This window comes from Myotis daubentonii, chromosome 14 (genome assembly GCF_963259705.1).
Source record: "Myotis daubentonii chromosome 14, mMyoDau2.1, whole genome shotgun sequence".
Taxonomy (NCBI): Eukaryota; Metazoa; Chordata; class Mammalia; order Chiroptera; family Vespertilionidae; genus Myotis; species Myotis daubentonii.
In genome coordinates, this window is record NC_081853.1 from 15631625 (window position 1) to 15649863 (window position 18239).

General features: G+C 44.5%; 1 protein-coding gene across 11 annotated transcripts in view; it reads left to right on the forward strand.

Moving 5' to 3' along the window:
* The window catches only part of ARHGEF3 (Rho guanine nucleotide exchange factor 3), a 288364-nt gene that overhangs the window by 243481 nt on the left and 26644 nt on the right, over positions 1-18239 (forward strand). For 4 of the 11 annotated variants that reach the window (XM_059663245.1, XM_059663254.1, XM_059663244.1 and 1 more), the window contains 2 exons: positions 4925-5032; positions 5151-5186. The exons of 1 other annotated variant lie outside the window; for it this stretch is intronic. In XM_059663245.1, coding sequence (XP_059519228.1) covers positions 4925-5032; positions 5151-5186 — 144 coding nt within the window. Of the gene's footprint in view, positions 1-3942; positions 4072-4924; positions 5033-5150; positions 5187-18239 lie in introns of those variants that run through there. 6 more of the 11 variants (XM_059663247.1, XM_059663246.1, XM_059663250.1 and 3 more) reach the window with 4 other exon arrangements.

Sequence of the window (18239 nt, forward strand, 5' to 3'; positions counted from 1 at the left end):
GTCCAACAGATTCATGCTGTTTATGCTCCCTGCCCATTGGCCAGTTAGTAGCATCTCAGTTATCAGATCACCTCTCAGGGTACCGCAGTGCTTGTGTTCAAGTCACCCATACTTTACTTACTAATGGCCCAAACACAAGAGTAGTGATAGTGGCAATTCAGATATGCCAAAGAGAAGCCATCAAGTGCGTCCTTTAAGTGAAAAGGTGAAATTTCTCTATGTAAGGAAAGAAAAAAACTTATATGCTGAGGTTGCTAAACTCTGCAGTAAGAACAAATCTTCTGTGAAATTGTAAAGAAGGAAAAAGAACATTGTGCTAGTTTTGTTCAAACTGCAAAAGTTATGGCCACAGTGCATGCTAAGTGCTTAGTTAAGATGATAAAAACATAAAACTTTATCATAGATATGTATGTTTAGGAAAAACACATCGTATATATAGTTCAGTACAGTCCATTTCAGGCACCCACTGGGAGTCTTGGAACATTTTCCCCGAGGGCGGTGGGGGGGCTACTGTGCTAGTAACTTTACAATCGAGAAATCCGACAGACACACCTGTATTCCTTTCCCAGGGCTGCTCTAACCGAGTACCACATGCTGGTGGCTTCGAATACAGAAATTTATTTTTCATGGCTCTGGGGACTAGAAGTCCAGAGTTAAGGTCTCAGCACAGCCATGATCCCTCTGAAACCCGTGGGAGAATCCTTTTTTGCCTTCATAGCTCCTGGTGTTGGCTGTGAGTCTTCGGTGTTCTGTGTGTTGTAGATAAATCACTCTAGCTGCTCTCGTTGTCATCGCCTGGCGTTCTTCCTGTGTGTCTCTGTCTAAATTTCCTTTCTTTTAAGGACACCAGTGATTGGATTTAAGTCCCACTGTAATCTAGTGTGGCTCCATCCTAACTTGATTACCTCAGCAAAGATCCTATTTCCATATAAGGTTATATTCATAGGTTCGGGGGGGGGGGTAGAACTTCAGCACATCTTTTGGGAGGGACATAGTTCAACCCATTACACCACTTTATCCAACAGGTCAAAGTTAACATCAGCAGTAATAGCATATAGTGACAATGCACCCCGATGTGATGCACCGAGAAGGGCATATCACTCTGTTGTTAGCTCGTTCTTATTTAATAATGCTAGAGCTCCTCAATTACTCTGAGGTTGGAACTTCCTTTTTAGCATGAAGGTGATGAAAGCATCCTAGAGGGTTACTGGGTGGGTGAAATGTGACCCCTGGGAACTGCACACCTCCTGTTACACAGATGGAGCTCTCCATAACCCTTCCCTGGTATTTCCAAGCACCGGAAAGGCATGTTTTTATGACTCCAGCAACTCATGGGCAAAAGCATCTGCTGCTGGCACACTTGATTCTCCTCTCCCTTGCTCCTGGCCAGATGCAGAGCAGCCAGGAGCAGTGCTGCCTTGCAGAAGAACAGTCTAAATCCCGCACCTGTGGCTGTGCTCCTGGGCCCTCTGGGCTGTGTTTATGGCCCAGTGAAGGTAGTCGTGGGGCAGCCACAACTATGGTGTGGCTCCCAGCCCCACTCAGACTGCAACGATGAGGTGCAGGGAGAATGAGTGGGGGTTTCCTTATGTCATGCCTATTAGAATGGAATTATTTTTGAAGGAATAAAAAAATTGTGCTAGTCCTGGCCAGTGTGGCTCAGTTGGTTGGGCATCATCCTATGCACTGAAAGGTTGCTGGTTCGATTCTCTGTCAGGGCACATGCCCTGATTGATGAAAAAAATATGACCTTCATGCCTTTCTTCATTCTCCCCTTCCTCCTACCCTCTCTTCTTTTTTCCCTTTATTTTTTCCCCCTTCCTTGTCCTCTGAAAAAAGAAAAAACATTTGATAAAAGTTAATATGGATTCATGATAACAATTCACAGCAAACTTAGCATGAAGGGACTTTCGCTACTTGAAAAGGGGTGTCTTGTCCATGCTCTCAAGAAACATAATACTTAAGGATGAAAGCTTCATAATAATCACTTCTGATTCAGGAATTAGACTAGTGTACACACTAGGTCACCTTGTAATCAACAATATATAGGTGGTCCTAGCCAGTGCAGTAAGACAAGAAAAACAAAAAGCTATAAGGCTGGAAAAGATGCAACAGAACTATGTTGTTATTCAGAAAGTGCTGCCTACACAAAACATGCAATGCCTTTTACTTTTCTTCTCTTTTAAACTTATTTAGTGTGCTCCCTTCTGCTCTGTCTTGAAGTTGCATGGTGAGGGCGGTGTCTGCGTTTGAAACAGGACACCTTGCTCCTAGGTTTAGCATTGACCCTACCCAGCTTGGTCTGGCCTTCGAATTGTTGGACTCGGAAGCCTCTGCAAGTCGTATTCTGTCATCTCTCTGTAAAGCCCGGAAGCAACCCTGGTAGTGCATTTGCTAGTTCTGAGTAGAGCTATTTAACTAGACTCTGGAAACATTTTCCCTGAGGGCTCTTTTTAGACAGCAGTTAAAGGTAGCTAGAGACATACTGAGTAAATGGAAAAGAAAAATCAAATTAGGCCAAGATTTTTTTTTAATCGCCTGTTCTCACTGAAGCCCTCCAAGAGCACACCATAATTCATATTTTACTCATGTGGGGTCATGCTTAAAACCTCCTCCATAGACCCAGTAGCCTGTAAATGTTCTGGTTTTAAAATCACACCTGCCTGCTTTGCTGGATCGCAGCACTAAGTCACGCAAACGTAGTTTCTGGTTCAGTTGTTTGTTACTCGGGAATGAGACCGGCAGAGAGCAGCCCGATGTTTACTTCCACGCGGTCAGTGCCTTAGGAAGGGAGCTTTCATTGCAGTCTCATTAGCAGCACTGCACAGCCTGCAGCGGAGCTGGCGTTTGCATCCGTTTGCATCATGCGTACGTTCTGTAGCTGCACAGAAAACGCCCATCCAACTGGGTCAGGTAAAAGGACAGCGAAGTCAGCAGAACCGTAGAAAAGATGACACAGCAGTGGAACAGAGCTGAGTCTTCTCCTACCCCGCCGAGCGTGCGGTGCTCCCTGCCCCCTTTTAAAGCGAGAGAACTCAATTGGCCCTTCCGTCTCCCCATCCTGACATAGACTCTGTGACCCAGCCGCTTTAGCCATTAAAGAAACAGAGGCCCAGGTTCTGAGGTGGGTGCAGGATTACTGGAGACCAAGCCCTGGCCCCCACCCCAGGAAATCTCTCACCTCACTTGCTGCAGTGCAGTTCATGCCACCAAAGGTGGTAATATCACTATGCTGGCATTGCCAGCCTAAGGCAGCACCCACCTAGAGGAATTCAGGGGGTGCTCAAGAGTGTGTGTGTGTGTGTGTGTGTGTGTGTGTGTGTGTGTGTGTGTGTGTGTTTTCATTATGCCAGTGATGCAGCTCTTACGTAAAGCATATTTTTAAAAGCCTCCTCTGAGGACATGCTCAGGAGCCAGGACTTGGACGGAGAGCATCCTAAAGGGCACTGTCACCTGGAAGCAGAGGGCTATTGGATCTTTCTCTCAGCCACTCCAGGAATTAGAATGCGAGGTCTCTTTCACTGAGAGATTTATCTTTTGCATTTTGGAACTGAGCTTTCCCGGTGTTGGGAGAGTTTCCCGCTGTCTGCTCAGCTCAGCAAGCCGAGAAGCTGGAGAGGTAGCCAGCAGCCTGGATTCATTCTCTATCTTGGAAAAGTGCTTTACTGCTTTGAGAAACTGTGACATCACTCCTGGCCACATTGTAGAATTGTTCTTATTTTTGTATTTAAATGCCAGAAAAGTTGGGTCTGTGTCAAAGAAGGCTTCTGGTTTCCGAGGCTGGCAAGGGCATAAAATGACATTTGGCAGAATTCCAAATCCAGACGAGATTTTCCCAAGCACCTACTATGTTCAGGGACGTCCTGGAGAAGCGGAAGTTCTGGCTTACCCCTCAGAACTCTGAGAGAAAGCGATGGCTGAAAAAGAAAGATGAGCATCTTGAGACTCCCTGTGGAAATGATTGAGGTTCGCCACCACGCTTGTCACGCTTGGCCTTTTCCGTTAAAACCTGGTGTGTTCATGTGCTGTCCAGCGTCCACCGCAGGTCAGATGGAGCTTAGGAAGACAAGGGTAACTGTTCTCTTTGTCCTTGCAGGATGTTTTGTCTGTCATCTCTGTCTTTCAGTCTGCTGTTTGATTTCTGTAATTCTTGTCTGCAAAGTCACTGGAACGGTTGGCTCCCTCTCCCCCATCAGCTTGGTTGGGGGTAACGTGCAGTTTTGACAGTGTTTTATGTGGAGGTGATGGAGGTGATTTTCAAAGCTTACGGTTGTATATAATATAGAAACCGGTGCCCATGGCAGGGTTTTCTCTTTGTGCCTTTTCTTCTGCTGTCTGATTATTCTTTGTAAGTATTAATGTGTACATTTCAAATATACTGAAGATGCAAGTATGCTTTTTTAAGAGCCCAGGAATAGAAGAACTTCTTTAAGTTTTTTTAAAATTTAATTAACTAAAAGATTCCTTGTGCTTTAGAAAATCCATTGCATAAAGAAATGTGGAGAGTGGCTTTAGGCAAGGTGAAAGAAAGGTTTTTCAAAAGAAAAAGCCAGAAGTATCAAAGGCAGCCGCCTGACAAGGTCATTGGATGGGGAATCTGAGGCAGCATTTCTCTCAGGAGGGTTTGGGAAGGATGATCTTCCTGAGTTAAAAACTGGCAGATATTGGGAGTGGGGGCAGGGAGCAGATCTGGGCCCATGAGCTGTGCGCTCAGAGGCTGCTTCTGTTGACATCTGGCTGCCACTGCCCCTTCGGGCGCCTAAGCCAGGTCACCTCCGCGCAGCTGGAGTGAGACTGGGCACTGTTTGCATTTCACAGATCCGTGTGCAGCTCATGCGTGGGGAGGACTTGTGGTGGAGTTATGTTTTCTTCATAATTGACGACATTTTCATTTCTTCCTTCTTTTTTTTGCTTTGATCTACAGGAGCCAAGTAATAAACGGGTCAAACCCCTTTCCAGAGTCACATCACTAGCAAACCTCATCCCGCCCGTGAAGGCTACACCGCTAAAGCGCTTCAGCCAAACCCTGCAGGTAAGAAGGGCGCAGTGGACTCCTGTTTGCAGAAAACCATGTGCGGGAAGGGCATTGCTGTTTTACCGAGAATCTGCCCTGGTTTCAGACTGACCTGAATCAAGGTTTATTTCAACAGAAAGGAGCAAGGCAGTGGACCAAAAGGAAGAAAGAGGTATTTCAACTTGTAAACTGGGATGAGGCGGTGTCCTTTGAGAGGAGTAACTTGAAGAGTCATCTCCAGTCTTTTCTCACAATTGTGTTTCCGAGTTGTGTGGCCCGTGCAGACGCCCCCTGACAGGTTTCATGCTAACATGTCTCCGGGCCTTCTAAGGATGCGAGTCCGAGGGCAAGAGAGCCTCATGGTGTAGGTCGGGATCTGCAAATGATAGCCCATGGGAAAAGATTCAGCCCACCTTCTGTCTCCTTACAGCCCACGAGCTAGGAATGTTTTTTACTTTTTTGAATGGCTGGGGGAAAATTAAAAGAGGAATTATATTCCCCCACACATGAAAATGGTATGAAATTCTAATTTCAGTGTCTGTGAATAAAGTTGTGTTGGGACACAGGTATGCCCAATGTTTATGTCCTGCTTTTGACTACGGCTGCTTTTGTACTTCAGTGGCAGAGTCTAGTAGTTGTGACAGAGACCATATTGCCCACAAGGTCAAAAGTATTTGCTATCTGGTCCTTTGTAGGAAATGTTTTCTGACCCCTGGCTTAGAATGGGGCTCCAGAAATGAAATGTCTCAGCTCTGACTTCCGCTCTGTCACTCAAGTACTTTGTCACCTTGGGCAGATGACATGACATCTCTAGGTCTTGCTTTTATTCCTAATGGATAAACTGGAGTTGATGCCACCAGCTCCTTTATAGCATTGTTGTAAATATTTACAAGATAGTACATTTTTTAAAAATATATTTTATTGATTTTTTACAGAGAGGAAGGGAGAGGGGTAGAGAGTTAGAAACATCGATGAGAGAGAAACATCGATCAGCCACCTCCTGCACACCCCGTACTGGGGATGTGCCCGCAACCAAGGTACATGCCCTTGGCCAGAATTGAACCTGGGACCCTTCAGTCTGCAGGCCAACGCTCTATCCACTGAGCCAAACTGGCTAGGGCAAGATAGTGCATTTCAAGGGCTTGGTATAGTGCCTTGATCCTTAGTTAGCAATCACTAATTTACTAATTAGTTAGCCAGGAAGTAAATATTATCTACTGTAATAAATCTTTGGCTAACAAGTGGTGGTAGTTGTTCTTCTTCTTAAACTCCTGATAAAGTTTATCTTTTAAAGTGAAAACTGAGATTTGTCCAGGCCTCCAAGCCAATTTGATCATCATAAACGCCCTCTTGTAGACTGACGCCCGCAAAAGTCACGCCATGAGAAGGCTCATCTTGTTTAGCTGAGAAGTAGACTTGAGTCTGCCTTTTCTCACTTGTCCTGAACACTTTTCTTTGTAGTATTTTTTTCTTGACTTTGTGAGTCATTAGGAAAATTGTGGACTGGAACCCAAGACTTGTCCCATGCTTTGATAATCTATGACTTGAGAACGATTTGAGTCTCTCTCATCCCCTCCTGTCGTTGCTTCCACACCGTTCAGCCAATGTGCTATGACACCGAGTAGCCCAAGCTGTTCTCGCCACTTCCCTAGAGATGCCGGCCCTCTCCGGTGCTTCTCCCCAGACGGGCCCATTCCTCTGTTAACTCTGCTCACAGTGTCTTCTGAATGAATACCTCAGCACATAATTACCTATAGGTTTGGCTCTGGTTCTGTTGGTGCTGGGGCCTCTGGGTACCCCAGGTCCCCTTTGTGGGAGAACCGAGGAGGAAAAAAGAAGGTGTCTGGAGGAGGCAGATGAAGGGCTTTGAAGCCAGTGGAGAAAAATGTGTTTACCTTCTCTCCCCCGTGACCAGCCCCTCAGCCCTCTGGCCAAGTTCATGGCAGGCTTCCTCTGGAAGATTCATCACTGCCCGAGTCCTGCACATCTGGTCTTTTGCTGAGTTCTGCTTTTTGGAAATTCTTTTGCTTGTCTACTGCTATTTCACCCTTTCCTTTCCATCCCAGTGACTGTGGCTCAAGTTCATTCACTCTGTAGTTATTTCCCCCCCTTGATTATGAACCCTCCCCCCCATGTTGCCAGCATCTCTTCCCATTGTCTCTCCGAGGACAGTCCACCCTCTGCCCAAGGAAGGACCTCACTCATCCCCTCGTCATGCACCAGGCCCTACTTCCTGAGCTCATGTTGCTTACATTCTAGATAGAGTTGCTTTCTGACAACTTCATGGCCTACATCTGGCCCCCAAGTTGTGTTTTGTTTGGCCGCACAGTGTTTTGAGCTAACAATTAAAAATCAAAACAATCTATGTAAGGACCTGGCCTTCTGACTCCTCTTGAGGACGTGGAAGGCTTGGTGGTGCTGGGCCTCTGTTTCCACATGGCAGTAAGGAGCTGTGCCTGAGTAGCCAGCCAGCGGTAATCTGCAAATGTCCCCATTGTCATACCCCATTGTCATACCTTCAAAATCTTTTCTTTGGCGTCCCAGGCAGCCTTTATTTCTTTTCTCCTGTTTCTGCTCTATACAGAACCTACCATGGAACGCTGCAGGAAATATTTGATCGTCTTGACAATTTGCATTGACCTAGAGAACTGGGGCAGAAAGAAATCAAGCCATGTCTGAAATGCAACAGACGAGGCCAAGCAAGGATGAGAAAGCCAGACCCCAGGGAGGAATCTGACATGTGGAGATTAGTTTCTAAAACCTCAAATATTTTTTGTAGCAAAATCATTTTTATTTATTTTTTTAAAATATCCTGGTGAATAGCTACCTCCAGGCTCCATTTATGGACAGAAACAACCCAGCAGAGTTATGCATAATAGTCATGCACATAGACACAGAGAGAACTTGAACAATGTGCTTATGCTGTGAGTGTGTCCTTGAGGGGTCAGCAAATGGAAATAGGCTCCTGTGGTTGTATGCAGAGTTAGACAGCCATGTTTGCAGGGGGGTCTGTGAAGCACAACCAGATATTTCCAGCAGTCACCTTGGTGCATGCAGTGCAAGTTCTGCAAAATTATTTCCACTCCTAGCATCTCAATAATCTCATGTCGTTATTGCTTCCCGCACCAGCTAGAGTGGGAAAGGATGCTGATGTAGCCTGAGGAGCAGGGAGGAGGAGGCGGAAGGGGAAGTCCCAAAGGGGGTGCTCAGTGACCCAACCTCATATCCTTCCTCATTTTGCCTACTGGGGCCTTGATGCCTGTTCTACAAGGAGAGGAACAGAGAACAAGGAGTGTAGGGGCTACCTCTCAGCATTCGTTTCTTACCCATGTGTGTATATATTTATACCTTTTCTCCTTCCAAAAGCAACTCAAGGCTGTGATTGAGCAGCCTGATTCTCTGCTACAGTACCCCTCGCCGCTGGTTCCTGGCACCTTAGAGCTATATATATCCCTTTGGATGTCCAGTTGTGTCTCTCATGTTGGGCTCCTTTCATTATAGGAGAAGGGATGAGTGAGGCCCACATACCCAAACACGATGCTTTAATCAATAATGGAGCACTTAGCAGTCCTTCCTCTGGCTCCTCGGGAGGATATCAGGAGAGTGTGGGGCTGGCAGCCTCTTCCAAAAAGGTTAAAACCCAATCACCAGTGGAGTGGTGCTCGCAGCAGCTCAGCAAGACACTGCACGCCTTGTTCTCTCCTGCCTCCCTTGTGCCCCACATGGACTGGGGGCTCGGGCCTCAGCACAAAGGCGGCATTTGTGGAAATCAGAGAGGGACAGCCGACTACATGGCGCTCCGTCTGCTGCTGACCAGGGGGAGGCTAGCACTGCTGGTAGATGGAGCACAGATGTCTGGATCCCTCTGGGCCCATAAATCCTCCGCTGGCCTGCCCGGAGGAAAATCCGGCCCAGCTCCAAGAGGGACCTGCATGCACCCCTGTGGAGTGAGGAAGGCGAGCTCGCCTTCCGCCCCTTGGCCAGTCACCTCCCGTCACAGCTGTGCACGCCTGGCGGACTCATTTGAGTCTAGCGTGTGCTGTGGAATGCCGTGTTCATTACAGTGTGATTGAGCCCTGCCTCCTCTTTGAACATGAACTTCCTTTTTTTTTCCATTATAAAAGTGTATGTTCATTATGGAAAAATACAGAAAAGGAGAGAGAGAAAAGAACGCACATAGCCTCTCACTCTAAAATAACCCCTGTTAAGATTTTAATAATTCCCTTTCAATTTCATTCCAGGTATAACTACATAAACTACACACTCTGAGACTAATTTGGGGTTACTCCCAGTCTCTCCAGCCTTATCTTTGTGTGATCTGTTCACTTTTGGATGAGACCCCCCACAAAGACTGTGGGTGATTGGTTTTTTGTGCATCTCTATTGGTCTTGGCCTCACATATTTCCAAGCTATACAGTTGGGTACTTAAAGGTTCCTCTTTATCATTGTTACAGACTTTTGGGGGAATTATACCTTTTATTAAAATTAAATAATCCTGTTTATATCTTTTAATGTTTGTGGTTTTTAATTTATTTTTGTTTTTGCATTTTTCCTAGTGTGTTTTATCTCTTTCATTCCTATTTTCCCTTTGTAATTTAGCTGGATGAGAATTTTGTTATGGCTTAAGGGAAATATTATATCACAGTTATTCTTGGAAATATGATTGTAATTTAATGGACTGTGCATATATTATTCCAGTGTGTAGATGTGATTTATTTTATATAGCCAGTCTCCTATTAATGGATATTTAGGCTGTGAATATTTTTACATTATTATATAACTCTATATGAAGAATGATTTTTGAAGGCACTTGTTCTTTTTTCTTTAAATACCTACCTTCTATTGTGCTTTCTTTTCTGGTTACATAACATCATTTTAAAAAATATAGAGAAGCACAGAAAAGGGAATAAAAGTCCCTTGTAATCCCATCTCCCATCACCACAAAACTTCTATTAACATGTTGGCATATACTCAGGCAATCTTTTCTTTTACTATATACTTGCATGCGTATTTTTTTTAAAACAAAACCATAATCATATTATAAGCATATTTTTAACTTGCTTTTGTCTTAACAGTATAAGATAACCTTATAGTATGAGAATACATATTCATGTCATTAAATATTTTTCACAAACTCGATTCTTCCTGGGTATATACACTGTTTCATTAAAAAGATATACCAGTTTACTTAATCATCCTTTTGTTATTGGATATTTTAGTTGTTTTCATTTTCCACCATTATAAACTGCTTTAGACATCCTGACCACAAATCTTTACACCACCCTGTAATAATATGTTACCTTTGCAACCAGATAAAAATATTTAAGATCTGAAAATCTTATATGATGAGCATATTAGAGAGAGGATGCTTGGTAGTGGCCTGGGACAGGGGTTGAAGGAAGGGGGGGGGGGGATTGTGTTGGGCCTGGAAGGGCTCAGAGGTGATGAGAATGGAGGGGAGAAAGGGCATTTCAGATCTGAGGAGGGACTGAGAGAAGACTGATAGCATCTCGCTTTGGGAAATAAGTAGGAGGAGAACCGAAAAGCATATTTGCTTACTTTCCATGAGCTGGAAACCATGATTTTCTTTTCCACGGACCTCACACTTAGTCCCCTGGTCCAAGGTCACACACTTTCCATAAGTGACAAAAGTCCTTGGTCCTAAGTTATTTGGCAAATACAGAAACAAGCTTGTGTGTGTGTGTGTGTGTGTGTGTGTGTGTGTTTTGGAGGAGGCAACCAGAAACCATACTGCCTTTCCATCTGGAAGGTAAGGGTATAGCTGAGAGGTGACCTGTATTCCATGTCAAGGGGAACTCCTGACCTTTTGCCAATCTTTACTTCTCCTACAGTAGTAGTTAAACCATTGTAATAGTTGACTATTATAATTGAAAACTTGTCAATTTTTACGTAGTGGTAACAACTCCGTGAGTGGAGTATTTACAGTGAGCCAGCTTCCATGTAAAGTACTTTATATTCATCGCTTCATTTCCTCTCCTCCATAATGATGCAAGGTAGGCTTCCTCACGACTTAATAGGGGAGGAACCTGCAGGCTGACAATGTGCCCGACGTCACATGGCCAGGAAGTGTGGGAGCTGGGGTTCTGCACCCTTCTCGCAGTGCCTCTCCTGCAGTAGGCCTTTGTAAAAAGTCAGTTTGGTCATAATGAAGCCTGCAGTTTGCCAGGATTCAACATAATGGCCAGATTGTCCGTCGGGCTCATCCCACTTCACTGCTGACCCTCCCTCTCTGTTTCCCTGTGTGGCGGGAGGGTCCTCATTGCCTTTTAGGCTCGTGGAATATTTTATCACGAATATTATTGTACTAAAGCCTTTCTATGGTGCCCAATGAAGAGGTTGGGCTGCCGCCCCAAGTCTCTGGAAGGCTTCCTAATTGTTGGCTTACATTAAGCAAATTGTGCAATATTGTCCCCATACTTGAGTCAAATATTTTCTTCAGCTTTTCATTCATCTACTCAGAATCTCTCCCAGCTACAGAAAGCTTTTTCCTTGCACTGGGTCTATGGGGTTTGCCTTTTTACCATGTTTTTATTTATTATTGTTTTGTCATCTTTATTATGAAAGTGTTACATATGTCCCCCTTTTCCCCCCTTGACCGCCCCCCCAGGCCTTTATCACCCTATTGTCTGTGTCTATGGGTTATGCATATACACATATGAGTTCATTGGTTGATCTATTCCCACCCCCCTCCCCTTCCTTCCCTCTGAGGTTTGACAGTCTGTTTGATGTTTTTATGTCTCTGGGTCTATTTTTGTTCATCAATTTATGTTGTTCATTAGATTCCACATATGAGTGAGAGCATGTGATACTTATTGTTCTCTGACTGGCTTATTTCACTTAGCATAATGCTCTCTAGGTCCATCCATGCCGTTGCAGATGGTAAGAGTTCTTTCTTTTCTATAGCTGCATAGTATTCCATTGTATAAATGGTTCACAGCTTTTTCTTTTTTTATATTATTTTCTTTATTGATTAAGAGATTACATATGTGTCTTTATTCCCTCCTTACCCCCTCCCCCCGCTCATGCCCTCACACCCCCCCCCCCCCGGTGTCTGTGTCCATTGGTTAGGCTTATATGCATGCATACAGTCCTTTGGTTGATCTTTCCCCCTTATCCCCACACTCCCCTACCTTCCCTCTGATGTTTGATGGTCTGATTGATGCTTTTCTGTCTCTGGATCTGTTTTTGTTCATCAGTTTATGTTGTTCATTATATTCCATAAATGAGTGAGATCATGTGATATTTATCTTTCTCTGACTGACGTGATTTGCTTAGCATAATGCTCTCCAGGTCCATCCATGCTGTTGCAAATGGTAGGAGTTCCTTCTTTTTACAGCAGGCAGTATTTCATTGTGTAGATGTCCCACCGTTTTCTAACCCACTCATCTGCTGATGGGCATTTAGGCTGTTTCCAAATCTTGGCTATTGTAAATTGTGCTGCTATGAACATATGGTTGCATATGTCCTTCCTGACTGGTGTTTCTGGTTTCTTGGGATATATTCCTAGAAGTGGGATCACTGGGTCAAATGGGAGTTCCATTTTTAATTTTTTGAGGAAACTCCATACTGTTTCCCACAGTGGTTGCACCAGTCTGCATTCCCACCAGCAGTGCACTAGGGTTCCTTTTCTCCACATCCTCACCAGCACTTGTCGTTTGTTGACTTGTTGATGATAGCCATTCTGACAGGTGTGAGGGTGGTACCTCATTGTTGTTTGATTTGCATCTCTCTGATGATTAGTGACTTTGAGCATTTTCTCATATGCCTTTTGGCCTTCTGTATGTCCACTTCAGAAAACTGTCTATTTAGGTCCTTTGTCAATTTTTAATTGAATTATTTATCTTCCTTTTGTTAAGTTGTATGAGTTTCCTATAAATTTTGGAGGTTAACCCCTTGTCAGATGTATCACTGGCAAATATATTCTCCCATGCAGTGGGCTCTTGTTATTTTGTTGATGGTTTCTTTTGCTGTGCAGGAGCTTTTTATTTTGATCTAGTCCCATTTGTTTATTTTCTCCTCAGTTTCCATTGTCCTAGGAGATGTATCCATAGACATATTGCTACAAGAGATGTCTGAGATTTTGCTGCCAATGGTTTCTTCTCTTTTTACTATGTTTTTAATGTGCATCAATCTGAACCAGATTCTTTTTATGTGGTTTTATGTTTACAGCGTCACTGAACTCAGTGTTCACGGTCCTGCTGGTTTTGTCTACTGGTTTTGTTTTTTCTTAGTTAATACCTCTTCATTCTGGAAAATAAATGTAGAGAAGTATGAAGTTGGATATGAAAATCATCCATAGTCTCTACCACCCAGGGTGACACCTATTAACATTTTGTGTTTAAATAGGGATCTCTCCCTTCTCTTACTTAATGCTGCATGTGAGACCTTCCCATTATCAAGTTTTTCTCAAGAAGAATGTTTTTAGCAACTGTATAATGTTCCATTTTATGGTTACACTGTAATTTATTTCATCCCTGTTGTTGGTCATGTTAGGCTGTTTCAGCAACGCCGTGCTGCTGCCAGGGGTTTTCTCCTCCCGTAAATTATCCTAATGACGGCCCCCAGGGTGCTACTTGGTCCCAGTAGTTCAGAGATGCCTGCTGTTTGCTAAGGAATGAAAACATGTGAATAAACACTGATGGTGGCAGTGCAGATGGTGGTGTAGTAACAATGATAGGTAACATTCATTTCCTACTGACCATGGGCCAGCACTTGGCTCATCCCTTGACATACTTTTTCTTATCTAATCCTCAACTTTGTGAGATACTATGACCACACCCCTTCCACATAAAAGGAAACCGAGACCCAAAGGGATTAGCTTTCCCAAGGTGACCTCGGCTTCCGAGTGGACTTGAAGCCATGACTGTTTGACCTCAAAGCCTGTGTTCTTTACCTAAATCCACCTTGTGTAGCCACAAGACTGGGCTCAGATCCTATTCCAGCACTTGCCTTGTGCCAGTCACTTTAATCCTCTGGTACTTGGATTTCTCATCTATTAAAAGGGAGCAAAACACAAGAATCTGCCCGGTGCCTCTCCCAGGATCAGCATGAGGGTCAGATGTGCTGGAGGCCGCACAGCGGGAAGGTGTCATTTGTCGGTTTAAGTTAAATGTTCTCATCAAGCCTTACATGAGACACTCCCCCACTGGGCTGCGGGAGAACATTTTCTGGTCCCAGCCGTAGCCGCTGAACATTTTGGCTTAACCCATTGTCGTAGCAACATAGAAATGTGTTTTCCTCATATAGCCCCTAGCTTCCAGTCCATTTAATAATAAACTGTCTGTTACAAAATAGCAAGAGGCATAAAGAAGTTCCTGGCTGGAGCTCTTTTTTTGGAGCGTGTTATCTTTGGCTGGAGAGACCTTCTGTTTTTTGGAAAAGGTGGGGGAGCACCCTGCGGAACAGGCAGCATTAACAAACCAAATCTGTTCCATCGCGCCTCACCTGCTGGGCTTACATTTCCTCTGGCACATGCCCCCACCTGACAGACAGCCCCCTGTGCACCTGCAGCATCTTTTCCACATACCAACTCGGCATAAACACCAGCACCCATTTCCTCAGTCTGCATTATCTCTGCCTGTTATGGCCGTTGTTATTGTAGCTGCTAGGAGTTAGGAGCTTCGGGTTTTTGACTCATGTGCTAGGCAGCATTCCCTCATGGAAACTCTTGCTTGTCCTGGAACGTTTTTCATTCCAGACCCAGAACCCCACCACCATGCCAGGCGGGGAATCTATGTATGTATTTCTGTTTTATATGCAGTTCCTCCCAAGGCTGGGTCCCTCTTTCTGAAGCGAGCCCCTGCTGGCCACCATAGACCACTGTTTCTCACCCCAGGGACAGCCAGCAATGTGTAGCGATGTGTAGGTTGTCATAACAGGGGCGAGGCACTACTGGCATCTATCGATTAGCGGTAGGGTACTGCAGAACATCCTGTAATACACAGGGCAGCCCCTCACCAGAAAGAATTTTCTGGTCCAAAATGTTAGTGGACATTTCAGAAGTAGCCTGAAACTCCTTTGTTTGGGTGCATGCACCCCACCACACTTGAGTCTTACCCTAGAGCAGCGGTTCTCAACCTGTGGGCCGCGACCCCTTTGGCAGTCGAATGACCCTTTCACAAGGGGTCGCCTAAGACCATCCTGCATATCAGATATTTCCATTACGATTCATAACAGTAGCAACGTTACAGTTATGAAGTAGCAACGAAAATAATTTTATGGTTGGGTCACAACATGAGGAACTGTATTTAAAGGGCCAGAGGGTTGAGAACCACTCTCCTAGAGGAAGCAGAGCAGGATATTGGTTAAAAATTGGGGGGAGCCAAAACCGGTTTGGCTCAGTGGATAGAGCGTCGGCCTGCAGACTGAAAGGTCCCAGGTTCGATTCCGGTCAAGGGCATGTACCTTGGTTGCGGGCACATCCCCAGTGGGAGGTGTGCAGGAGGCAGCTGATCAATGTTTCTCTCTCATCGATGTTTCTAACTCTCTATCCCTCTCCCTTACTCTCTGTAAAAAATCAATAAAATATATTTTTAAAAAATAAAAATTGTGGGGAAGGAGAGGTTGGACTGAAATAGACCAGACCTAGGTGTCATTCTGAGTTCACCATAGACTGGGGTTTCAATTCTGGGGCACTGTTCATTAGCTGTGAGACCTTAAGCCAAGTGTCACCCTCTCTGGACCTCACGTTTCCCCATGTGCAAAACAGGAGTAGGACTCCTTACCTCGGGGTATAGCAGGGCTCTACAGCTCCCCTCAGTGCCCAGCACATAGCGCATGCCATTCATTCATTAGGCACCCTCTCTGAGCCTCAGTTTCCTTATCATAAAATGGGAATAAATCCCCACCTTGCAGGGCGGTTGTGAGGATCGGAGAGAACTCACCAGAAGTGCTAAGCGTGGGAAGCACATAACGGCCCCTGTGTGACATACATGGTGGACGTCATCCCGTCCCTTCCCCTTAGTACCCTAGCCCAGCAATCACCAAGGAAACACAAAACGAGGAATCCTTAGCAACAGAGCTCACCTGGTATGGCTCACATCTCTTTTCTTCTTCAAACCGCAACAGAAGAAAATCTCCAACTCTCTGGGAAGGTTTTCAATAAATACATAAAAATATGCCCAATCTGACATTCAAAACATGACCCGGAAATTAAGGAGGTAAGGTTGTTTTTCCTGTTAGGTCGATCATAATGTCCTGTTGATGAGAGTCTGGAAAAAGTGTACGGTCGTGTCGTGTGCCTTCCTGGGACAGACTGTTTGGAGGTCAACTTGGCAGCACAGAGCAAATGTTAAAGTGTTGATTTTCTTAAACAAGGACTTCTACTTAAGCAATCAGCCTTACAGAAATACCAGCACAGATACGGAAAGGATGTTCACTGAGGCACTTTCTGTAATAGCCAGACACAGGAAAGGACCTAAATGTCCATCAGTTGGAGTTTGTTTGAGTCCATGTGGTCCACCCAGATATGGGATACTAACTCGGCCGCCATTAAAAAAGAGTGAGCCCCGGCCAGGTGGCTCAGTTGATTGGAGCATTGTCCTGTACAGCAGAAAGGCTGCGGGATCCGTCCTGGTTGGGGCCCAGACCGAGACTGCAGGTTCCATTCCTGGTTGGGGTGCGTACAGGAGGCAACCGATTGATGTTTCTCTCACATCCTCCCTCTCTCTCTCTCTCTCTCTCTCTCTCTCTCTCTCTCTCTCTCTCTCTCTCTCTCCTTTCCTCCCTTCCTCTCTCTCTAAAATCTCAGGTGAGGATTAAGGAAAAAACAAAGAATGAGTGACTTTGGGTGATGGAATGTTTTGGAACTAGATAAAGACGGTTGCACAACATTATGAATATACTAAAGGCCACTGAATGGTTCACTTGAAATATTGTTCATTTTATGTTGTGTGAAGCTTCACCTCAATAAATTATTATTATTATTATTATTATTATTATTATTATTTTTGGTAATCCTCACCCAAGGATATTTTTCCACTGATTTTTAGAGAGTAGAAGGGAGGAAGTGGGGGCAGGGGAGAAACTTCAATGTGAGAGACACGTTAATTGGTTGCCTTTTGCACAAGCCCCGGCGAGGGCTGGGGATTGAACCTGCAGCCCAGATATGACCAGTAATCGAACCTGAGACCCTTCAGTGCAAGGGCCAACACTAACCACTGAACCACCGGCTAGGATGATAAATTATTTTTTAAAAAGTCAGTCTTTTATACTAACACAGAAAGACATTATTAAATGAAAAGATAAAACTTTGTTTTCTGTGAATGTTAGCAAATGTGAAAAAAAGGTTTGACAAGATCTAGAACAAACTTAATAGCATTCACTTCTACTAAATGGACTTGGAAAAATGAGAGGATTTGTACTTAATTTTTTTTTTACACTTTTTAAAAAATTCTTTATTGTTGAAAGTTTTACATATGTCTCCTTCCCCACCCCCCATTGACTTCTCCCCACCCACTCCCACCCCCCAGCGCATGCCCTCACCCCCCACCCACGTACTTAATTTTATATACTTTTGTAACATATGAAAATTTAAAGTTAGCATAAATTACTTTCAAACTGTGGGTGGGGAGGGGGATTTTGAAGTTTGTCAGGCACTAACAGGTGGGCCGTTGATTCTCTCAAGTGAAAGTGGAAAATGTCTTTCATTTGAATCTGCTTTTTTGTGTGTTCCTCTCTCTGCTCTTTAACTCCCCTTTCCCCCAGGCTGGGATCAGAACCACTAACTGAGATGAGTGGGTTATTTGATGACTCACTTTGCTTGTTTTGACCTTTCCGTGCCTGTGGCTAATTGATTCTGCGTGCTGGAGAGCTGCAACATTAGTCTGCTCCCTCTTTCAGAAGGGCCTGTTTTCAGGAGATCACGAGGATTCATGAGATACCATTAGTGAACTGCGTATTTGGAGCAAGTACTTTCTTGACCAGCCCGGGGCTGGCCCAGTAATCGTGAGCTCGAGCTCGTTAATGAGCCCAGCAGCTCAGGGATGCCATGTCAGCCTAAGGAGCTGTGTTGCTACTTGCAGACGGAACTGGCTTCCTGCTGGTAACACCCTGAGGTCCCTTGGAAATTTCTTTTTACATTTTTCACTTACTTATTTTTCTTGAATTACAAAAATTTGTAAACTAGGTTAAAAATTACCTATAATGTAGTCAGGTAAAAAAACAAAAAGAGTTTTGTGGCATCCCCTTTATATCTTTGCTCATG